General features: G+C 43.0%; 1 protein-coding gene across 11 annotated transcripts in view; it reads right to left on the bottom strand.

Annotated features, from left to right (window-relative positions):
* Positions 1 to 855: 855 nt before the first annotated feature.
* The window catches only part of TJP1 (tight junction protein 1), a 360,820-nt gene continuing 343,649 nt past the window's right edge, over positions 856 to 18,026 (bottom strand). For 7 of the 11 annotated variants that reach the window (XM_081887563.1, XM_081887558.1, XM_081887564.1 and 4 more), the window contains 6 exons: positions 16,024 to 16,251; positions 11,801 to 11,970; positions 10,258 to 10,735; positions 8,274 to 8,491; positions 6,668 to 6,811; positions 856 to 2,733 (listed from right to left, as the gene is read on the bottom strand). In XM_081887563.1, the coding sequence (XP_081743689.1) occupies positions 2,639 to 2,733; positions 6,668 to 6,811; positions 8,274 to 8,491; positions 10,258 to 10,735; positions 11,801 to 11,970; positions 16,024 to 16,251 (1,333 nt within the window). In that variant the 3' untranslated portion in view covers positions 856 to 2,638. The remainder of the gene's footprint in view (positions 2,734 to 6,667; positions 6,812 to 8,273; positions 8,492 to 10,257; positions 10,736 to 11,800; positions 11,971 to 16,023; positions 16,252 to 18,026) is intronic. The other 4 variants (XM_081887560.1, XM_081887562.1, XM_081887559.1 and 1 more) reach the window with 2 other exon arrangements.

Here is an 18,026-nt window from a genome sequence, read left to right on the forward strand (position 1 = left end):
TATGGCACTTACGTTCTATCATTTTGTCAAATACCCCAAAGCCAAACTACATGATCAGCAGAATCAGATCATGCAGTTCTTTCATTAGACTTCGCATTAAGGACTGCATGTTTGGACTTGCTTTCATAGAAAAACTTCCCCCTCATAGAAAAAAAGTGCAATGTCATGAAGAAGTTTCATTACAAATGGCAGCAGTCAAATATGAAATAAGCTCCAACGTTCTGAAGGTATGTCTAGCCAGAGTTGCACCACTTGATTCTACTGATCATATAAACTTGGCTTGCCCCAGAAAGGGGACGAATACTAACCTGTACTGCAACACCACATTAAAAAGGAAAGGCAGCTGGCTGCTGCAAAGGAAACCAGTGTGTGCGCACACCAAGTACTGCTTAGGATGCAGAATCCCGACAAAAGTAATTGACTGGTAAATGTTGTGAACTCCCAGAAAAGTAAGTGCTTCTCTAGGCATGGCAACCGGCATTACCTTTGGAGTTTCCTGTCATCCTCTTATATCAGAGTTCTGTATATATTTGCCCACAGCTGACAAATCAGAAACACATGCACAAGGACCAGCTTCTCCTTGTGATATTTCCACTTTAAACAAACAAACAAACAAACAAACAAACAAACAAACAAATGATATAGATAGATGATATAGTGCAATGTCTGGATAGAGCAGGGAGGGAAACTGCAAAAGGACTACCTATTGGGTAGAGCAAGTTATCTCTTACTTGGAAAACATGTTTCACTTACCTAATTGCTTCTGTTTCTTCCCTTTAAAAAAAACACTTTTCACTTCTCAGTAGAAGAATAAAATTTGTAATTTTAGATAGACATGACAGTGTGCAAACAAGCTTGGACTAAGGGGATTTTTAATGTGATAAATATAAGAAGTCTCATTGCTAGATACATCTTTTTTTAAAACAACAACAACAACAAAACACTATTTTTTAGGAGAGCCTTAACAGCTCAGTCAGGTTCATTCCAACTGTGCATGAAGCCTTGTACTCTAATATGTCTTGAACTGAATAAAACTGTGTTCATGATGCAAGGTAAAAGTTTAGTGAATCGGGACCTCCAAATCTTCAGGTGTGCACATGCAGGCATTTCAGACAGAAACAAGAAGATTCTAGAATTCTATTATTTTAAAAACAGTTTTTATTCTGTATACTTAGAAATGTGTAATTTTTAATAACGGCAAAGAAAGAAAAAATCAGCCACACCTGAATAGCTAAATAACTGATTAACAGAATGCAGTGGAATATTATCTAAACAGAGATAGTGCTGATGTGCCATAATAAATTGTCTATTAGTAAAAAAATACATTTCAGGGCACATAGTACAGCATCCTTATCACAAATTACAGTAGGGATACTTTTATTCTCCAAGAATGTAATCAAACTATAGACTTCTGAGTTAGTCTTTAAATGCAGCACTTAAAAAGGTAAGAACTTTGTGCATTTTCTTTTTTTAAAAAGTCCTTGTTTTCACGTACTGTAGAAATGCTGCTTTATTGCTGCAAGATGTCAAAGTTCAAGGCTCAAAAGGTATGAGAATACAAAGATATTAAGAAACGTTTGTTTTGTATTTTTATATATATTTATATATATAAAAAAGGTAAAGCTTATAAAAGTTAATTTACAAACCAAGAACAAAAGTGGTCTGCACGAGTTATATACAAGCAATCTATAACATCTATAAATTTTCAAAATGCATAGCAGAAAACATACCATCATGTTCTTCAGGTTTCCCCTCTGGTTGATCCACACAAAAACAAGTGTGCCTAGTTCTCTCCCTCTCTCTCTTTCTCTAAACCAGCAAGTTCACAAAATGAATTAATTTTTCAACCCCTCTCAATATGTATTAATCTAAGTAAGCACAGAAGCCATACAAACTTAGTAGTACGGAGAACTACGATGACAGCTAAGACTAGTAAAAACATGAGGGTAAGGCTGCTGGTTAACGTGTCTGTTGTAGATGTGGTTAATTTACAGATCCACAGAGGCAAATGAACCATAGTCATACCACATGCGCTCTTTCCCCATAACAAAAGGGAAAAAAAGTGTGTTTCATGTACAATCAAAGTAGACGTGCATGTAACTCTCCCTTCTCAACAGAGGGGGGATTTTCTATATTGTGCTGGCCAATTTTTTAATTTCCACTTTGTGGGCAAAATGCATCAAAAAAGTTGCTTGTTTTTTAAAAAAGAAAAAGTCTTTGCATATTCTGAACACACATATTAAAGTGTTTTGTTTATATAAAAAAGAGAGAGAGGAAAAAAAAGCTTTAGAAAGAAAAAAGACCTAATTCAGTAGTGGAACGCTAACTAAATGCCATCTGAAAATAATAATGATTTGCATTGCTTCAGTGGTAGTTCAGTGAGTTTTAAGCTATGATGCCTTAGAAGTGTCCAGTTAAGGAAAGCCAGAGGGAACCCATAAGAACCTTGCCTTGGTCCCTGGCTGATCTGCCCTGCTGCTTAATAGCATAAACCCTGACCGTGGTTCAGGAACGTACTCATTATCCATTGTTAGTCAAAGCAAAGATTGCTTAACACTAAAATAACTCTTAATACTTGAAAAAAGATTGGTTCAGTTTCTAGGCAAGGTGTTTTTGTTTTGGTCTGCTAACGTAAGGGTTAGAAGTGATCTATCAGAACCGAAACACAATTTGCTCCAACAAGATAGTTTGGATCCCCAGGAAGAGACTTGTTCTGCCAGGTTTTGGGGTCACCTGTGGGAGGAAAACAATGTAGTAGTTTAGTATCCATCATCAAAAGGTGGAACATCTTGGATAACAATACCTCTAAAGCTAACCAGAATATGTTTTGATGTATAGATCGCCTCGCGTTTTATACAGGAACCCACACTTTAAATTTAGCTGCTTTAAAGGTTTTCTTAATTGAACATCTCCAAGGAATTATGCCCACGGTAGATGGCCATTAATGTAAGTTCCTGTTCTGAACTCACCCTGCAGACCCACATAGTATGATTTTTTTCTCTCCTGGTAGCCAGAAAGAGCTTTGTTAATGCATAGAGGCTGAGAATCTAATAATAAGATTTATTCATAAACAGAATGGTGAAAGGAGGATTTTGGATGACTATCAAACCCTGAGACTTCCATGTCACAAACTACAGGATTCAAGGGCAGCCAGGCTACATGAACCAAGTCCACCATGTGCATACTCTTGAAGCATACCCAAAGCACTGGTTTTGGACTTCAGCACCTGCAGGGGAAGCTTTCGGACAACCTAGCTACACCTTAAATTTCATCATAGGGCAAACACAAAAAATTCCAACAACTGTCATGGTGGGCAGGGAGAAACTCTCTCAAGTCCACTGTGAAGCAGGCTAGCTATAGGCAAACTGCTCTGCCATGGTGCAATAGCTCAGCCTTCCCCAAACAGTTCCCTCCATATAGGCTTTAGGCCACAACTCCCATCACCCCTGGTCACTGGGCCATGCTGGCTGGGGAGGATGGGAGCTGGAGGGTCACAGGTTCCTCCTCCTGGCTTCCTGTCCCTTTAAGGCTGCCTGTGCAGTCTTCAACATAAGTGACCTCATTTAGGGGTTGCAAGTACAGCACTAATTTAAAAAGCGAACTTCTCTTGCCGGGGGGGGGGCAGAGGAGGTAAGGTTTATTGCAAATCTGAGGTCGGTAAAGGAGGCATCTTATGGTGCAGTGGCCCATGGGCCACGTTGAACTGTACACTCCAAGTCTACGCCTGCAGTCCTTGTGTGTGTTTACATGAAAGTAGACCCCACTGAACAAAGCAGGATCTACTTCTGGGCAAAGAGGAACAGGGTACATGAAGTTATCATTCCACTTATATAAACTAGAATCCCGAGAAAATTAATTCAACTTTTCCTTAATTACCACATCATTCCATGTGGAGGTATTATTGATCACCTGTAGTTCAATACAATCGCTGTGTGAAATTTTGTGGGTGGAGACTGCTTTTTTAATCAATATATGCGCATCAAGACACACTCTCACAGTGAAGCTCTTGCGATCTTTTGGTATTAAACAAGGCTAGATATTAATACTCCAGATCACATATATAAGTTATGCAGACCTACAGAAGACAAATAAGTCTGTTGAGTAACCCATGGAAACGAACATGATGCACACAATGACCAATGTGCTGGAAGGGAGACAACACCTGATGTGGAGCCTAGAGAAGTATGATTCGCTGAGAATTTGTTGGCATACTCAATGACCTGGTTTGCATTTTAAGTTATGCCAGCCAGTGGAGTTGTCCCAGTTACCACAATGGCATTTCATTAATACAAAAATAAAAATTCAGTCCTTTTAAATATAAACAACACACTTCAAGTGGAATATCTTTGGGAGAAACTGTTATGTGTAAGCTAGATTTAAAACTGTCAGTAAAGACGACCTTTTCTTTGTTGTAATAGAGAAATATGGTCCAACCTTCCCACCTGCCCTTCAGATGATGCAGAGCTCTGCTGGCTGGCTTGGGCTGATGGGAATTGTAGACTGGATCACCTGGAGGGCACCAGGTTGGGGAAGGCTGGTATAGCCTGACAGGTGATAAACTATATTCACATAATTTGTTTACTACATACAGTGAAACCATAGTCTGAAAATGCAAAGGCCAAAATTTTGTGCCGGCGACTTGGAAAAATGTGAGGCTAGTTTGTGGCAGTGTTACAGTAAGGCTCAACCTAAAAAGGCTTAATGTACTAAGTACTCAGGAATTAACTTTTTGTGCTCTGGCCCATTTAAACTGGGAGTTAGCTGCCCCCTCTACTCCATGAAATGAGATGAAACAAGGTAACATATTTTAGCATAATGTGCCAGTACGTTTGATTTTTTTTTTTGTAAAAAATGTGTTGCAGAAGAGGTTAGTATGTATAATCAAATGTTCTTTTCAAAGGACAGAAAATGGATAACATGTTAGGAAAAGCTTAAGAGAAAGAAAGAGCGAGAAAGAGATCCCATCACCAATTAAGTTTTTTTGTTTTGTTTTTAGAAAAAGAGAGAAAACAAGTATTTATTTAAGACACAGTATGGCTTACACATCAGACGACAGAGTTGGCCAATTGTGAAGTTTGTCTCAAGGAGCAAGATTACTGATATAACACCACATTTAACTATGTTAGCTGCAAGGGATGTATAGCTCCGATACAGACAGAAAGAGGTGACCCCCTTAACACACACACACACACCTGCTGAATGAGCACACACAAATAAGACTCTAACTTGGAAAGGAAGATGATCTTTAGCACAATAGCAGAGGTTACTTGGAAGAACCAACATATTCCCCTCTTTCTTTTCATTTCAAGTAAATTCATGATAAGGTTCATCTGTTACAAAATAATGACTGAAAAGCACGGTTTGAAGGAATTATATGGATTATAAATGGCAAAACTTTGGATCCTTATTACTTGAAACTGTCCATTTTTAGCACTTTCTGCTTTGGCTTACACAGTTAAACAGCTGCATGCAACACATGCATAGCACACCAGCAATAGTCAACCGGCCAAGATTTCTCTAGGTAACTGGACCCCTCCCCCCCATCAGAGAAGCATCTGATGCCCTAACTTTTTTTTTGGCGCATTGACACAGTGGCATTGAAAAGGATAGATACATCAGTGACAAATATGAATACATTTTTAAATACTGTACACATAAGTACATTGCTTTTATATACCATATACAGATATGTATACATTTAAGGGTGTCAAAGAGGTTATTTGTTATGTGGCTGAGAACGCCCCCCCCCCTTAAGACATTTTTTTGTCTAATATGCAGAAGACACACATTTTTCACTCAAGGCTGTGACTTTGCAGCCACTTCACAAAATTTTATCTTTGTCACTAGGCTTTAAAACCAGCAATGCTTCCCCCGCCCTTCAGTGAAGGGGCAGCTGTCATAGCTATGGGAAAAGGGGCAGTGCAGGGATATATCCATGTGTCTCAACCATAGGGTGGGGGGGGATAGAGGACCACCTCTCCATAACATTTCAGAATTTAGAAGAGAGCACAGATTTGTGTGGAGAGCCCAAATGTGTTGGAACTGAGCTTGCATGGGCTTCTTCTGCAAAGAGAGGCTCCCGTCCCTTGGAAAGGTCAAATTTATACATAAGCAGCTGTTGCATTAGGAAGCTTATTCAAAATATTAATGCTTCAAGTTCAGTATACTGGGACTGCTACAGCATTCTATGGTCAATAAAGGAAAAAAGATGTGAATATGTGGTTACAAAGCCCAATCAGAATTCCTTAGGCAATTTACCCCCAAAATAAAGGAAAGTGTGACTTTCTCATCTTAAGAGTGTTTTGCAGCAGTATTAGTCCTTGAGAGAGAGAGAAAGGAGGACAGGAAGAGATAGAAAGACAGGAAGAGTGTGAGAGATAGGAAACAAGGTAGATAATTGTACTACTGAATGGACCAATGACAATAGTATAGTATTATATTATCTACCTTGCCATTCTGGTTTATCAATCATGATTTTCTGCAATGATTTTGCATCATGAGTTAAGTGTGAGAAAGACACTTGTAATGAAAATGAAATGGAGAGCTGACACAAATACAGTGATTTAGTAATATCTTTATATTACACAGTGTCACCTTCAGTCAGGCGAGTTTTAAATTATACGATAGCACCCAAAAGCCCCAAAAGGACAGAGGGAGGACAGCATACCCGACGAGGAGTCGGAGGATTTTAGAGCAAAAGACCAACCATCAGGGGTCATAGACGCACAGTGTGGCAAGCGCAGCTCCACAGGCTTCAGGAATTTTAGTCCATGGGGCCCACACATGACCAAAGGGCTGAGCAGCGTTTCACCTGTGGTAAACAGACAAAAAGGACAAGTTTTGCAAGAGATAACACTTCTTGTACTTAATGCTATCTGCACCAGAGGTGTGAACTGTGGCCCTCCAGATACTCTTGGGATCACCTCCTGGCCTCCCTGAGTGGCCATGACAGGTGGAGCTGGTGAGTCACCCAACAGCACCTGAAGCTTTAAGGGAAGACTGCTTGAGAATATAGCATAACGGCAGACTGCAAAGGATGGCAACCATTCTACGAGGGGAATTCTTTGTTGAAGTAAGCTCAAAGAGGTGATGACGGAAACTCCAGGCAGAGTGCCCACTTGCACACTTCTAAGTCATGCAGTAACCCCACAACTTGCATGCACTGAACTTGTGCACATCTAGCTTTATGCACATGGCAAACAAACAGACAAACAAAGGGGGCAGAAAGGGGGCGGGCAGCTGGGAAAAAATACTTTGTCAATCCTACCCGCCATTCAACCCAATGTATTTTGACTAGACACAATTTGGGCTGTAGGCATAATCCCTGGAAAGTAACCTCTGCATAAGTTGCAGGGTTGTGACACAGCAACATATCTAGGAGGCAAGTTCCCCTGTCACATTCCGCCTTGACATTATAGACAAACACGTTGAACACACACAGTATGTTGGTTTGGACATAGCTTGGACATTACAAGGATGAGTTTATGTGAGACTTGAGCTTGCATGCTCCCCACTCCTCAAGTGCAGCTGCAAGGATGAATTCAGAAACTCAAATATATGACCAAGTGACTTTAATTCAGTGCTACATTGGATACAACCCAAAACATACATATGTCAGGTGCATTTTACCTAAAATGCACATTTTGGAACTTGTGAATCCATACCTATATCACCAAAGTCAGAGAAGTATGAAAAATGAAAAATGGTCGCACTCTGATCTGCCTGTTAGTTTAGGAAGTTTGAACCAATTTGTTTAAAATTGGACGCTTGTGATTCCCCCTCCCTTGACCTTCCCTTCACTCTTCTGCTAGCATCATAGAGTTGTAAAGGAGCGCCAAGGGTCCCTCGCCCAGCCCCCTGCAGGGCAGCTAAAGCATCCGCAGGAAACCTCTGTGTAAAAACCCCAAATGAAGGAGAGCCCATCATCTTCCAAGTTAGTTATTTTGCCTGCTAAGTTGGAAGTCAAGTTGTTTGACATTTTCTGAGTTTTCTGAGAGGATCTTCACTACTAGCAAAAAAGGAAAGGGCAAAGCCCTGTCTCCACTCAAAATGTTCCTTTCTGAGTCCTCACTCCCACCACCAGAGAAAGCGGAAGGGGTGTGTGTCTTCCCATGGGGTTTCCAGCTGTCCTCCTGGATCCTCAGAAAGAACTACTTTCCATTTTCCCTTCCTCCTCTTAAAAAAACAACAGATTGGCAGAATCTTTTTTTGCATGGGTAACGTGGAACTGAAAAAGGCACTGGAGAAAATGTGAATATTATGAAGGTGCTCACCTTTCTCTTTGTCTAAAGGAGGGAGGATACTGTTATCTCGGCAGACCTTGAAATAGATCTCTTGCTCTATCCCCTCTGGAATGGCTCCTTGTGGTATAATAATGCTAACACCAGTCTCTATGGAGCTGAGCACGCCACCATTGCTGTTAAAAACTCCTCTTGCTGTGGCTACTACAGTGTGTCCATCCTCTTCATCGTCATCTTCCAAAGCAGAAGGACTAAAATCAGACATAGAGAATTATTTCTGCTGTCACGAAGGAGAGAGGTGATATTGCATTTGTAACTTCAGGGCTAGAGGAAACAATGGTGCTTCTTTTGAGCCTGCCCTGTCAGCCTGCCCATCTCCCCTTCTTCCAACCAGCTCATTCTAAGAGCAGCCATTATTAGGACGCATGAACCAGCTCCACCCTTTCCTCCTCCTCCACGAGGAAATGACTTTATTGATCAGCTGGTTAGAGCAAGCACAGGAACAAGCAGAAGAGTTTAGAATCATACTATGCAATATACTAAAAATACTGGGGATTTTTTTATTATTTACCGTAAATTTGTAAACTATAACGAGGGGGGGGGGGAAGGGCAGAATTTGCATGTAAAAACAAAAAAAGCACTAAAATAATATGTAACATTAAATCCAGCTGGAGAAGACAAAAGAATTGCAATTTGAAGGTCTTTAAGCAGAGGCTTGACAACCATATGTCAGGAGTGCTCTGATGGTGTTTCCTGCTTGGCAGGGGGTTGGACTCAATAACAACAATATACCAGAATTCTCATATCTGTAATATGCAGTTGTATATAACAAAGCAATCAACCTTAATGTGTATGTGTGTGCGTTGCTATTATCTTGTTACTGAATATGCATCATATAATCAGTTACTCGATGGCCCTTGTGGTCTCTTCCAACTCTATGATTCTATGATTTTCCATGTAAGTAGGCTAAGGAGTTCTCATAGAAACTTGCCAAATGAAAGAAGGAAGAGTTAACATCCTTGTTTCCCTTGCTTGCCAATCACTAGTAATCCAAGAAAATATAAATAGCCTATGTCTGCCTAAATGTACTTTCAGACAATCCACACCTTGAATAAACAGGAGGGCCCATATGGCCATAGGATTCTTCCTATTTAAATAAAATTAAATCATGCCGCACTGCAAAAAATGGTATGTATGTCATCTAGCTACTTCCTCCAGGATCTCAAGTAGTGGATCTTTTGCAGGTCTACTGCTTGAAAAGATTTCAAATACAGATGCTGGGTGTGGGTGTGTCTTATTTATTTATATGTTTGTTTAATAAAATGTATATACCACTTGATTGTAAGGGGGGGGAACACCTCAAAGCAGTTTTCAAAAAGAATGAAACAATAAGATAATCAAAACCCAGCTGCTTAAAAGATTAAAAAATGAAATCAACCATAAGCTAAAAAGAGATTGAAACACATGTCAGCATCCTACGTATCTGGGCAGGCTTGCCTAGAGAAAAATGGTTTCAGCAGGCGCCAAAAAGAATACAATGCAGTCGCCCGCCTGAGGTCAGCAGGCAGGGAGTTCCGCAGTGTGGGTGCTGCCACACTCCAAGATTGACTTCTAGAAATGTGGAACAAGTATTATGTGGCAACTGCAGCAGTGACAGTTCTGCAAGTCAAATAGAACTGTAGAGATGGAAGGGACGCCAAGAGTCATCTCGTCCCGCCCCTTGCAATGCAGAAATCTCAGCTGAAGCTTCCCTGACAGAGGGCCATCCAAACATATTGTGGAAGGAGATCTCACAGGTAAACTGGATTAAACAGGACTCAATGTGTGTGGTCTACAAAGGGGCTATACTCCCTCCCCAAGGGTTGTGAAGTTTTAGGAAAGCTTAATTTACAACTGGCAAAGTGCAGCGATTCCCTCAGCTGTCAAATTTACCCAAGCTTCACTGTTTTAAGTTGAGGCATTGAGGCAAACCCTTTTGCAAAGCAAACACAGTCCCATGGAGAATACTATGACTTACCTGACGGGAATGGCTTTAGGCACAGCGTTGATGTTATTTGGTTGATATTTGAGTTTGTCGGCCTGGACAGAGAACGTCTCCATTGTGTTGTCAAACTCGGACTGGGGTTGAGCCGAGCTGTGTGCTTTTAAAACTGGCTGGGGAGAATTTTGAGATTTGGATGGCAACTCCAGCTTATGCAGATTCTCGTCTGGCAGGAGGTTATGGTTAAACTTTGGGCTTTCAAACTTGCGTTCAAACGGCCGGGCAGCACTTGTGTAAGGTTTTGTTGTGAAGCGATTATAAGCAGGGGTGACCGTCTTTGGGATCTGCTCTGTCCCATTCACTGGGCCTTTGTCAGGGAAACTTTTCTGAGGGTAGTAAGTGGACTGCACGGTGTCTTCTCGGCTGGCAGACCGGAAAGCAGCTGGCTTGTTCTGAGGCGGAGGCGGCTCAGGCTTGGACAGGGTGGAATTCTGAAAGTCTGACACAGAGTTGACTGCAACAAAACATGTTAAAAGAATTAAATACATGGCATGCCAAGGTAACATTTTTAGGTTTGCAAATTATTTGACAGACATGGCTGCATTCTGTGAGTGTACAAAGAAGAAAAAGCAGCTGATACTGGGTGGTAGCAATTCATTTAAGAATCTCAGCTTTCATCTAAAAAGAGGTATTTAGTCCTTATGCACTCCAAAGCATATGACTAGTTCCTGCTCAGTTCTCTGAAGTTAGAAGCATGGTTGACTGCAGATGTCTAGTAGTCAGGAGCAAGGCTTCAGTTCTTCACCTTTGCCTGACAGCAGCCCCCGCCCCAAATCACTGACTGCCCCAAATAAACCATGAGTAGTAAAAATTGTAGAATTATTCCACAAGAGGCATTATGTCAGTCGGCATAGTTTTCATTGCCCAGGGAAAGAATTTAAAATACTTATGAGAGGAATTCTTCTTACTATCCACAAGTTTGGAGTGCTGTGCATTTATTCAGCCTTTGTTTAGTCTTATATATTTGAAAAGGGAAACTATTACACATTTTCTTTTTTAAGTGTCTAGTAGTCAGTAAAAGATTCATTAACACAACTTCCATACAGAAACAGCAAACATGAGAAATGCACTGGCAACATCCAACATCTTGCAATGGACACCCACTCCAAATCTGCTTGGGGCAGGATCCCTTGATTGTCTACAGTTGATCTGGAGGATACGTGGGGAGCTGCAGAAGACATGCTGTTGCCCTAGCAGATCTGTTCTTCTGAAGAGCAGCCATTGTTGGATGTCACCCCATAAAACCAGCCGTGAGAATAGGAAACTCAGATCAAATCAGAACAAGGCCATTCGTAGCCAGCTAAAGCTCAAAGGCCATGTAGCCAGTTTAAATCACACATGGCCCCCACCCCACCCCTGTCGACTCAGAACACACTAGTGGTGCTTTTCCTAGTTGTGCTTTGTTTGTTGGGGTTTTCTTAAACTACGGCTGTTTAGTAGCAGTCGTAGGACCTGTTCCCTTCGTAAATAAGTTTCCCCAAACATTCCAATAAATCAAGCCTTGAGGCGCCTCTCCTACCTTCCGCAAGTGTGGACTTGGGCTGCAGAGACACAATGGGGTTATTCACAGGCTGCGGCTGGGTGTATTGCCCGGGGGGTACAGGTGTAGGGGCTGTCACTTGAGGAACTGGCTCATAGCGCTTTTCGCCAACAGCCCTGTCCAGAGACTCCACGTCTACTGGCTTCCCCCTGTTGGGATGAAAAGAGAAATAAGTCAGCTACAGGGTTCTCTGTTGCTGCTTTGCCTTCCAAATGATGTTTGTGGCTATTCCTTACAGAGACTTTTTCTGGGTGAATTTCTATGGGAAGGCTGGGGTGCTGATCTTGTGTCCCTCCACGTGATGCTGGACTACAATTCCTATCAACCCCAGTTAGCACAGCCAATTGTGAAATTGGGTGGGTGGGCGTTCTAGTCCAGCAACATCTGGAGGACCACAGGCTCCCCATTACTGCCTTAAAGCAAAGCAATCAGTCGACCATAATCCTGAATTCCTTCTGTTCTTCCAAGATAGAGATAAAACCACTAGGAAGAGGTTACTCTTCTCTTCTTTGTCCACCTGTTCAGGTACAGGTCTGCTGAATGTCTAAGTGATGACAGAAGAAAAGATTTGCTCTTTCCTCCAAAGGTGAGACAGAAGCAACACAAGTCATGTAAGATGAAAAATAGGTCATGTCAGATGAATCTCTCTTTTTCTTATGGAAGCTTGGATGATCAGGGGATGTTGTGGACAGTGTATTTTGATTTCAGTAAGACTTTTGACAAAGTCCTCCATACTATTCTTGCAGGTTGAACGAGGTGATTGTTAGGTGGATTTGCAGCTAGTTGGCGGACCGAACCCAAAGAAGTTCCTTGTCATCTTGGGGGGGGGGGGGATGACAAGTGGAGTGCTGCAGGGCTCTGTCCTGGGCCCACAGTTGTTCGAAGTCTGTATAAACTTGTGGACCACAAACTAGAATCATAGAATCACAGAGTTGGAAGAGACCACAAGGGCCATCGAGTCCAACCCTCTGCCAAGCAGGAAGCACCATCAGAGCACTCCTGACATATGGTTGTCAAGCATCTGCTTAAAGACTTCCAAAGAAGGAGACTCCACCACACTCCTTGGCAGCAAATTCCACTGTCGAACAGCTCTACTGTCAGGAAGTTCTTCCTAATGTTTAGGTGGAATCTTCTTTCTTGTAGTTTGGATCCATTGCTCCGTGTCCGCTTCTCTGGAGCAGCAGAAAACAACCTTTCTCCCTCCTCTACGTGACATCCTTTTATATATTTGAACACGGCTATCATATCACCCCTTAACCTCCTCTTCTCCATGCTAAACACGTCCAGCTCCCTTAGCCGTCCCTCATAAGGCATCGTTTCCAGGCCTTTGACCATTTTGGTTGCCCTCCTCTGGACACGTTCCAGTTTGTCAGTGTCCTTCTTGAACTGTGGTGCCCAGAACTGGACACAGTACTCCAGGTGAGGTCTGACCAGAGCAGAATACAGTGGCACTATTACTTCCCTTGAACTAGATGCTATACTCCTATTGATGCAGCACAGAATTGCATTGGCTTTTTTAGCTGCCGAGTCACACTGTTGGCTCATGTCAAGTTTGTGGTCAACCAAGACTCCTAGATCCTTTTCACATGTAGTGCTCTCAAGCCAGGTGTCACCCATCTTGTATTTGTGCCTCTCATTTTTTTTGCCCAAGTGCAATACTTTACATTTCTCCCTGTTAATATTCATCTTGTTTGTTTTGGCCCAGTTCTCTAATCTCTCAAGGTCGTTTTGAAGCGTGATCCTGTCCTCTGGGGTGTTAGCCACCCCTCCCAGTTTGGTGTCATCTGTAAATTTGATCAGGATGCCCTTGAGTCCATCATCCAAGTCGTTGATAAAGATGTTGAATTAAACATGAGTCAACATTGTGATGCAGCATCCAAAAAAGCTAATGCTACTCTAGGCTGCATCCACAGAAGCCTAGTGTCCAGATCAAGGGAAGTAATAGAGCCATTCTATTCTGCCCTGGTCAGACCACACCTGGAGTACTGTGTCCAGTTCAGGGAACCACAAGTTACAAGAAAGTTTCTGGGTTTCAAGTTTCAAGAAAGGAGATTCCAACTAAGCATAGGAAGAACTTTCTGACAGTAAAAGCAGTTTGATGGTGGAACCCTAATCCTTGGGAGGTGGTGCACTCTCCTTCGCTGGATGCTTTAGTTGAGAATCCTGCATTGCAGGAGGGTGGACTAGATGACCCTTGGGATCCCTTCCAACTGTACAATTCAATGATATTCCGTTGTACCTCTTGCTACAGCTGACAAGTGCATGAAACATCATCTAGAAGCATCATTGCCATTGCAGAGAAGACCCGGCCACTGTACTCAGTTCCCAATAACTTCCAGACTGAATTATTGCAATGTCTTCCATTGCAACGCAGCCCCTGAAGACAACTCAGAAACCTTAGTTGGCCCAAAATGCAGGGGTTCCATTTAGAGCTCATATAACCCATTTTAAAACAGCTGCGCTGGTTTAGAGTTCATTTCTGGGCCCAAATCAAGACGCTTGCATTAGTGTTTAAAGCCCTAAATGACTCAGGCCTCAAATATCTGAAAGACCTCCTCCTCCCCTACAGAACTTCTTGGGTTCAGGAATCAGCAAAGTGGCTCTCTTGGTCATTCCTCTCTTCTCAGAGGTGTGGGGTGGGGTGGCCTGGGAGAGAGCATGTGGCCCCTAACTTGTGGAATTCCCTCCCCACAGAGGCTTGTCAGGCACTTCATTTCATTTCTGGTGGATGCTGTGAGGACATACCTCTTTATTCTGCCTTTTAACACTTGAGGTGTATATTTTTTGGAGTATATTTTTAGAACCAACCTTATTTCTGTGCCTGAGAGTTGTTTTAATTCTTTTTTTTAAATAATATTGTTTTTTAATGTTGTGACGTGCCCTGGGACCTTAGAGTGAAGGGTTGGCAATCAATCAATCAATCAATGCCCAGGAGAATAGTTCTCAGGATGGGACCAGACTAACTGGAGGGCAAACTGCACAAATCTTGGAGGCTGTGTTAAGTAAGCTATCCTGCAACTGTGGAAGGAGATGCCTGCCTGCTCTTCTGTTAGTGGTTAACAAAAATGCACCTATGTATCTTTGAGTGTAAGACTGAAGTTTGCCTTCAGCTTCAACCAAGACCAACCCCATCACTCCAAAACAGCTCTATCCCAGCTACAAGCAGACCAGCATTAGAGGGATGCAATCTCTTCTCCTGAAGCTTTCTTTCTACAAGAAGAGGATCAAGTACATGGTTATCTCTAGTTAACAAGGCATGCTTTTAATAGGGTGGAACATTTAAAGGCTGGCTCCCCCCACCTGCGTCCTGCAGTGGCACCATGTATTCTATCACCATGTGCCATTGTACTTGTAGCTCTCCAGTCAGTGAAATAGCTGGAAATGTAGCAGGAAATGAAGCAGGGGAAGATGGGCAACTCTTCAAAGCCAGCAGGAGTGGGGAATGGCAGCTGTGTCCCCGTCCACGCGACCCACAACCATCCCTCTTTACCACCATAGTGGCTTTGAGCTTGTCTGCAGTACTGTGCACAATGAGCACGATATTGCTTGTGGTTCTGCTCCCAGTGCAGCAGATGGCGCCATGACAGAAAAAGTGAAGCATGGAAGGTGAACAAGGAAGTAAGCAGCAGTGAGATCTGGGGGGTGAGGGCAGGTGGAAGGCATACAAGCAAAGTGCAACCTGGACTCCAGGTTAAAACTGCAAAGTCACTTTCACCAACACTCTAAAGCCTTATGCAAATGCTAACTGATGATTTAGATCCAGTCTTTATTTGAACGTAGAACCCCCATGAAAGGGGTGAACCCATGCTTCAGGATGCAATGAACCTGGCCCATTTTTGCATGATAGATGGAAAGACTTGGCCCACTGCCGTCTTCCATTTCTGAAAGAACCTCGTTTGAAAAGCAAAAAATAGCTGCCTTGTCATTTTGGCTTCTGACTTAGCTCTGTGGTTTATTTTTAATAGTGTGCACACACCCACACCCGTACACAGTGTTCACTTGAAAAGAAATGCCCATATAAGCATATTTATATATGTCTATATCCCACATTTGCCCCCCCAGCCTTGCCAAGAGAGCAACTCCCCATCCCCTGGAAACCCTCCTCTCTGATGGGTTAACAAAGCTATACAGTATAGAATCTACAGATATCAGAGGGGGAACCTTTGAAATGATAACAGAAGTGCAAAAGAGGGGAGGCTTACTTTGAAGGGTAGTTTGTGTAATTCAGCTGATTATGGAGATGGCCTGGTTTAGCAGGCTCAGCCAGGTGGACAGCAGGGACCTGTGCAGCAGGCTTGTTTTCATAACTCCGACGGTCGAAATAGGAGAGCTGCTTGCGGTAGTATTCCTCATCCTCCTCAGGGTCGTAGTGGTTTGCCCGAACGATGTCCTCAGGGGGCTTTGCTTGAGGTCTTTGTGGTTCTGGTGCCCTAAACAGAAATATTTTAAAAAGTAAATGCTTAAGAAATTTTTGTCACTCATAAAAAATGAACAAGGTTCTAGAACAGTGATTCCCCAAGCAGGCAGTGGGATTATCTAAGGAGTGGCAAGAGGCAATGGTGGGGGCACTGGGAGGTGTAAATCATATTCAGACTTTGAGAAGCTGGTGTCACTGGTTAAAGTTCATTCATGTTGTTGAATTAATTAAGCTAAATAGTTTTTAATTGGATTTTGAACAAATGTGCAAATACTGTTTTGAATTTTATTGTGTTATTATATCCTTAGTGGATCAAGGCACAGGAGAGCAACAGGGGGAATAATGCAGAAAAGAGAGTTTGGGCAAGAAGACCACAGCCCTGTTTCACGCTGCTTTTATAGAGAAGGCATTTGAGGATGAACTGTGGACGGTGGAAGGTGCCACTCAGGTTCTTGTGAAAGGACACAATCATCTTGTGGAGCAGTGTGAAGAGTTCTTTACAGCTGATGAGGTCAAAGGCCTTTGTCAGGTCTATGAAGTCGAATGATGTTGATTGTTGACCCTGGAGCTCTAAAAATAAGCCTTGTCAGTGAGTGACACGGGTGAAGGCTTTCCCTACAGTACTCAACAGGGAAATTCCACAGTAGTAGTTAAAGTCATGGCGGTCATCTGTGCTCTTGTAGAAGGTCACAATGCCGGAGTCATGCATGCCTTGTGACATGGCTCCTGCTTCCCAACACTGCAAGAGGAGGCCATGGAGGTGTGTCATGAGGGAGGCCAATTTTCAGAGCTTCTGTTGAGATTCCATCCTGTCCTGGGGATTTACCACACAGCTTGGAGCTGATGGTGTTCTTCAGCTCGTCATGGCAGGGAGGGACACCCAACTCTTCCAAGGCAGGCAGTTTGGGCACTGTCAACTGCTGGGTCAGCAACCAAGTTTTCCCATGTGTACAGTTCTTGACAGTGCTCAGCACAAGCGGACGCCTTCATCTACCCCACCTGCAGTAAATATGTCTCTCCCAGATCAGTCTCTCCATCCAGCCACAGCAGGCACTGTAACTCTCCAATGGCTTGACTTCCTACCTGAAGATGCACTCCACCATGGTCTCCCAAGACAGAAGGATGCCACTATTCTGAAGGATACTTTTTATGGGGGGTGCATGCACTGGGGATGAGTTCATGGCACCAAGGTGACATGAAAGGGTTTGGGAAACACTGGTGTAAACTGAGCTGCTACTAACAGATGTGGATTCTATACAAAGTTAAAAATTGGGCTGTCGCCTAATTGAAGAAGCCTCAGTTGAAGTGTACTTAAGGCAATGAACAGACTGATTAAATCTGCACACATCTTCATGAGAGGTGGCACAATGGCTCTAAAGAGGGGAGGCATTTGCACTGAGCCCAGGAGAGACAATGATACAGTTTGGCTCCCTGGCAATGCCCAGGTGGACTGGAGGAGAGTGGGGAAGGAAAACAGGGGTGTGTGTGCGCAAGCAGGGAATGTCTGCTTCCACTTTATAAGCACTAGAAAACGCTAGAGGATGCAGTGTGTGTGAGAGAGACTGGGGGGAGGGAGGGAGGGAGGGAGGGAGAGGGGAGGGAGAGAGAGAGAGAGAGAGAGAGAGAGAGAGAGAGAGAGAGAGAGAGAGAGAGAGAGAGAGAGATATGGAATGACGTACAGGACAGCAGAAGATTGAAGTTATGTAGCAGCTGGAGAAGAAAGAAGACTCCAGGAACAGCTAGCTGCTTTGCAGGGCTGGGCAGTCCCCAACCCTCCCTCCCTTATGA

This window comes from Podarcis melisellensis (assembly GCF_964234715.1).
Source record: "Podarcis melisellensis genome assembly, chromosome: 14".
NCBI classification, from domain to species: Eukaryota; Metazoa; Chordata; class Lepidosauria; order Squamata; family Lacertidae; genus Podarcis; species Podarcis melisellensis.